This window comes from Frieseomelitta varia, unplaced genomic scaffold, assembly GCF_011392965.1.
Source record: "Frieseomelitta varia isolate USP_RPSP 00005682 unplaced genomic scaffold, Fvar_1.2 scaffold_966, whole genome shotgun sequence".
NCBI lineage: Eukaryota > Metazoa > Arthropoda > Insecta > Hymenoptera > Apidae > Frieseomelitta > Frieseomelitta varia.
This window is the reverse complement of record NW_025110774.1, coordinates 33,515-39,514: the sequence shown is the minus strand read 5'-3', so window position 1 is coordinate 39,514 and position 6,000 is coordinate 33,515. Positions and strand designations below refer to the sequence as shown.

General features: G+C 24.1%; 1 protein-coding gene and 1 long non-coding RNA gene across 5 annotated transcripts; one reads left to right on the top strand and one right to left on the bottom strand.

Annotated features, from left to right (window-relative positions):
* Nucleotides 1-522: 522 nt before the first annotated feature.
* LOC122538161 lies at nucleotides 523-2,175 on the bottom strand. 2 transcript variants are annotated; one of them, XR_006308797.1, is made up of 4 exons: nucleotides 2,039-2,175; nucleotides 1,464-1,551; nucleotides 1,003-1,059; nucleotides 523-608 (listed from the first exon to the last, which is right to left on the bottom strand). It is a non-coding gene; the product is annotated as an uncharacterized LOC122538161 (long non-coding RNA). The 2 variants fall into 2 exon arrangements; XR_006308796.1 differs by lacking the exon at nucleotides 523-608 and having other exon boundaries at nucleotides 858-1,059; nucleotides 2,039-2,160.
* Nucleotides 2,176-2,418: 243 nt separating this feature from the next.
* Nucleotides 2,419-5,418, top strand: LOC122538160 (nibrin). 3 transcript variants are annotated; one of them, XM_043671987.1, is made up of 9 exons: nucleotides 2,419-2,697; nucleotides 2,765-2,898; nucleotides 2,983-3,137; nucleotides 3,221-3,386; nucleotides 3,478-3,733; nucleotides 3,822-3,965; nucleotides 4,048-5,042; nucleotides 5,143-5,244; nucleotides 5,325-5,418. In XM_043671987.1, the coding sequence occupies exons 1-9, from the start codon at nucleotides 2,673-2,675 to the stop codon at nucleotides 5,403-5,405; spliced, it is 2,058 nt and encodes a 685-aa protein (XP_043527922.1). In that variant the 5' UTR covers nucleotides 2,419-2,672; the 3' UTR covers nucleotides 5,406-5,418. The 3 variants fall into 3 exon arrangements, with proteins under 3 accessions (XP_043527922.1, XP_043527923.1, XP_043527924.1); XM_043671988.1 differs by lacking the exons at nucleotides 2,419-2,697; nucleotides 2,765-2,898 and having other exon boundaries at nucleotides 3,003-3,142; XM_043671989.1 differs by lacking the exons at nucleotides 2,419-2,697; nucleotides 2,765-2,898 and having other exon boundaries at nucleotides 3,004-3,137; nucleotides 3,271-3,386.
* The last annotated feature ends 582 nt before the right edge of the window (nucleotides 5,419-6,000 follow it).

Below are 6,000 nucleotides of genomic sequence, written 5' to 3'. Positions count from 1 at the left end.
ATATAAAGATAATAATAATAAGATAGATTGTTTAAAATTAAATTTACAATAAATTTAACATGTTCACAGTTTCTTGATTTACACTATATGGACCAGGAAACATTCACCGATTATAGCTCATACACGGCCAAAATCAAAAACCATATGTACTTATTTTTTTTTACATGAGCAACACAAATATCTTTCTAATCTTTTCTTTATTTATTTGTTTGTTATTTTTTAACTTCAGGATAAGCTTCGGGAAATATGTACAATATACTTTTTGTAAATATTATTTAATGTTGTATATAATTATATAAATTGATAACATACATTTTAATTGATAACATACATTACTTTTTGAGTTGTGAGTGTTCACATTTGATCATATTATAAATTCAAAATATAAATATTTCATATTTTTGCAGAATTGAAAAATAATTTAATTATTTTCTTAAAAATATTTGGTATTTTGAGTGAAACACTGCAACAGAAAAAACATTGTGTACATAAAACTGCATTTATAATAGATAAATGTTTCTACTACTTATATATTAAATTTCAGTACAATATACAATCATCAGTTATTTTTTATTCAGAACTCTAGCCAAAGTTTCATCATGATAAATCTACATAAAAACATACATATTGCCTGTTTAGATTAAAATTTGATATTAACAAATTTTTGTAAGATGATAGCATATCATGTTCCTAATAATGTTTATTAAATATTATTATTAATGACATAAGAAATTAAAATTATATAATGTAACAAATTTTAACAATTGTACAATTGTTAACAACAAAATGTTATACAAACATCATAATAATTTAAAATGTAATAAATTTAATAATTTGTTATATTTTACAAATTAATTAAAATTATGAAGTAAATATGTGCAATATTCCAGACATATCACTAATACCTATATGCTAACATTCTACAAAGGTTCATTAACTTTTTGGTATTCATATAAGTAATAATAAAAATATAACTATTTATTATTAGACTAAGACAATTACCTTTTAAACTTTGATTCGTAATTAAAATAATTTCATTTCACAGCAGCTCTTAATGTTCTAAAAGAAAAATATATTACTAATTAAACATATTTACACAAATTTTTGTTTATCTCAATGAAAACATGTCAGGATCTTTGAAGCTTTATCATTATGAAAAGAAATCATTATGTTTTAGAAATTTTACAAAATAAGTTACATAAAAGAAGCTTATGAAATTATAAATCTATTGTTTTAATTCACTATAGAAATAATTACTTCAAAAAATATTAAATATATTGCTTTACTTTGAATATGTATTAAATTCTTATTCCAAAGGAATTGATAATTGATAAGAAATAATATTATGATGTGCACATAATGTACAAAATTAAGTTTTCATTTTAAATATCATTAAGTAACAAAAATTATTTAGAAGAGAAATAGTCGAAGGAATAGTTGAATCAAAATTTTATAATAATTACACATTTTTCCACCATTTGCATTCCAACTTTTAATATGATTAGCTTTATCAATTCCTAATTTTCAATATCTGTTCAACATATTTTCTTCCTAAAAATAAAAATATTTTGTTAATATTATATATAAATACCAACTTAATTGAAATTTTCAAAGTAAAATACTTGAAACACATTAAGTTAGATTAAGATAGATTATGTAGGATTGAAATCTTGTTTGTTATTTAATAGGAAAAACTAAAAAAAAATTAAACCAAACCTTATAATTTGAACCTTTTTTCTTTTTATACATATTTTACATTTGTATATATTACGGATACAAACCTGCATTTTTATAATCATCCTAAATTTTGTATAGTCATTATACTGTAATTAATATTATCACCAAATGAAATTAGGATAATTAAGGATGATTATAACATTACACATATATTTTATTTTATTATATTATATTATATTATATTATATTATATTATATTATATTATATTATATTATATCATATCATATCATATTATATTATATTCTATATAATTATTTATTAGATTCTTAAGGATATGTAATGATATTTATGCAAATTTACCATTTTATTTTGTATTTTACTCATTTTCTTAACCAGCAGTTTTTGATCTTTCTAGGAAAGAGACCATTCACTTCGACATCAGGCAACGGAAAGAAGAGTAAATGGCAAAGTTATCTTACTAAAGAAACTATTCCACTACGTGTGCAAGTTACTAACAATAAGTATATACCTCCATTTTCGATGCATACATTTCTAAGATATGGTTGGTTGTTTCATCAGTCAAGATTGCACATGATTGGTTAATTTGAAATTCTATGTTAGGTTGGTAGTATGAGAAATAATCAAATAGAAGAGTTTTTGAGAATTATAAGTTTATTTTATCTTATACCTTTTTGCAGACAGAAATATATACTTTATATTGTATGAAACATAAAAAAAAAAAAAAAACATTATAGCCAGAAAAAATTTAATTTGTTTAATTTGTCCTTATATTACATCGTATATTTTACATCAAACTGATAAATTGGGATCCAGGATAGTTTCCGTCCTGGAATTTGGATTTTTCTTTCATATCTCACGTCCTAATAGTAAATGTCTCTCTGAATATATGATACTCTATATGTATGTATAAACGCAACTATAAATTGGATGTGTCAACTAAGTGTGTAATCTAATTTGTAATTCTGAGATTACAATGTGGTATTTGATTGGTCTGGAAGGTATTTTATATTTTTATTCAAAATAGCAAAGTAATCATAAATGACAATTATTTCTTTTTAATTTTAGGTCATTATGTATATCTAAAACCAAACTATGAGACAGTATTTGGCAGAAAAAATGGTGACGTTATTTTGTCAAATGATACGTCAATTAGCAAGGAACATGCTTTAATTAGTGTTACACAATTAAGTATTATAACGGTACTTTAAAAGATGAGAAATACATTTAACTGTATTTTACAATAAAATTCTTTGTACAAAATAAGAATTCTTATATTCTTTCAGGGTAATGAACCCACATCTGTATGTAAATTAAAAGATAAGTCAAAATATGGCACTTTTGTTCTTCGTGAGGGGGAAATAATTCAAATAACTGAAACTGAATATAACTTAAAGCATCAAGATAAAATAAGATTTGGTTTACTGCATCATATATTTGTGTAAAGTATTAATTTTTGAAAATTCTTTTTATCTAAAAATGTTTATAAATAAGAATTTTTTGTATAATAAATTTATATATTAGGGTAATTAATATGCCTATAATAACAACAACATCTACTTTACACAATGAAGAGGTAAAAAGACTTCAAAATTTGATGGAAGAAATTGACGGTGTGATTATTTATGACAATGTTTGGAGAAGGGCATCTACTTATTTAACAGTAGGAAAAGCTGTTTTAACACTAAAGGTATTTTTCTTAGAAAGTTTTTTGATTTAGTTCATTTATCTTTAAAATTAAAGTTTTTTAATTTTTTATTATTTATTTGAATGTAAAACAGGTTGCTTGTGCTATGGCATCTGCTTTACCAATAGTAACAATGAAATATTGGGATCAAGTTAAATTTTCAATAAATAATTGTCAACCACTTCCAGACCCAAATAATTTTATTCCACCAATTAACGAAGTATTAATCACTAAAGAAAATATATCACTGTCTCAAAATGAGAAAAGAACGAAACTATTTGAGAATTTGACATTTATACATTTTAGTGCAACTCAATATAAAAAATATAAAAAAGTCATAAAAATTGCAGGTAAAGAACAAAAGATTGAAAATAGTATATATAATTTATCGTAGTAAAATATTATTAAATATTGTTCTTAATAAGGAATATATTTCAGGTGGAAAATCAAAATTCTTTTACAGGGAAAGTTTAACAGCTGCAGAACTTTGTGTCCCAAATATAATTGTGTTACAATATCCAAATAGTGACATGACACAAACCACCTATGAATCCATTCTTTTTTCTGAATACAGCTTAATAAGTGATTATTGCATATTATAGAATAATTTAGATTATCTTTTATTACCCTTATATATTTATTTAGCTGATAATTTGTTTTCCAGAAAATGCATTTGAAGCAAATAATTGTAGAATGATATCAGAAGCTGAGATTCCTCTTGCAATATTACACTGTTCAAGAGAAAAATATTGTAATCCAATGTACAAATTCGCGAAACTCTTAAAGAGACGAAAACCAAAATGTGACTCATCTGAAAATTTAAATCTTGATACACAAAATTTGATGACGAATGTAAACTATAACATTCCGGTAATGGCATCTATGAATATAAAACAACATGTTATTCCTGAAACATTGAATGTCAGTAGTCAAGAACCACTACAAAGGATAGATTTTGTTGCCACACAAGCTAAAGAAAAAGGAAATCATGACAAGTCATGCAATTATGATTGTACAAACATAAAACAACACATTATTCCTGAAACGTTGAATAGTCAAGAATCACAACAAAGGGTAGATTTTGTTGTCACAGAAGTTAAGGAAAAGGGAAATTGTGACAAGTCACGCAATTGTGATTATGCAAACATAAAACATGTTATTCCCGAAACATTAAGTTCTATTAATAGCCAAAAATCAAATATAGATTTTGTTGTGACACAACCTACGAAAAAACAAAAGTACAATAAGTCATATTACATAGAAGAAACTCTTAATGATGTTTCAACAACAGTTGCAAATGTTCAAATTATACAATCTTCTAATGAAAACAACTCTAATGTGTCATTACAAACCGCACAATACTCCAATGATGATAATCAGAATTTACATAAACACAAAAGTACACAAGATAAGAAACAATTACAAAAACTAACAATTTTAAATGATAAAACTGAACTGAAAGTAATTCAACCAAATCAAAATAATATTACAAATTCTAATAAAGATCTCACAGACAATAATTCAGACGATCTAACGAGTAATTTAAGAGCTAACAATAGGGAAAAGCAATCAACAACTTGCTCAATTGATAATTATATAACTCCAGAAAATTTGGAAGAAACAATAGAATCACACTCGAGTACATCTGAAAATCGTACTGTAAGTTCTATCATCAATTTACTACATATATAATTTTTATTTCAAAATTTCAAAGAAGAAGGTTTTACTACAAGTATGCAATTTTTGTTTTTAATTTTAGGAAGAAGGAGAGAAAAAACGGAAGGAAAGAGAAAATGTTTCCACACAGGAAAATAAATTATCAATACTTCGAGTTAATCCTGGTTTTAAAACATTCAAAAAGGTAAATTATAAGATACCTTCGGACAATTGTCTATTAAAGATGAGAAATGAAATATTAATATGTATCTTTCATTAATTTAGGCTACCATTATAATTCCTCAACAGAGGATAAAAATCAATAATATGTATGTGTGGAACAAGCGGGATTCACGAAATATATAATTTATTTACAAGGTGTGTGTATATATGTATATATACATATATATATATATATATATAGCTTAAAATATTCGATTTTTTAGTTTGAGTGTGAATAAATAATTTTATCATTTTGCTGCAACACGACGCTAGTGTATACACCTGAATGAATTGCTTTAATTCTCATTAATTAAAGAGATTTATTTTTTATTTGAGAATAGAATCCTCAATTTTCTTTCCATATTCCACCGAAATTGGGAAAGATGCAAATAAAAATTTAAATACAAATTGTTCCCAATAGATTGAAATATTGTTTTAAATAATTTCTCGTACACCACGTATGAAATTTAAATTAATCGCGTGAATGCTTGAAGTTTTTTTTTATTTCATCATAAAATTCCATCATGAAGTTATTCAATTTATAAAATTAAATTTGTAAAATCTTTATACATGCACTTAATTAACCATAATGTCATGTAGTAAGAAAGTAGGACTTAATTTGAAAGATACAAAGAACAATTAATGGCATTGCAATATGAATAAGGAACTATTGTAATTTGAAATTCTGTACTTGGTTTATAATTATCATGTTTCATATCTTATTTGTAATTTCATAAAA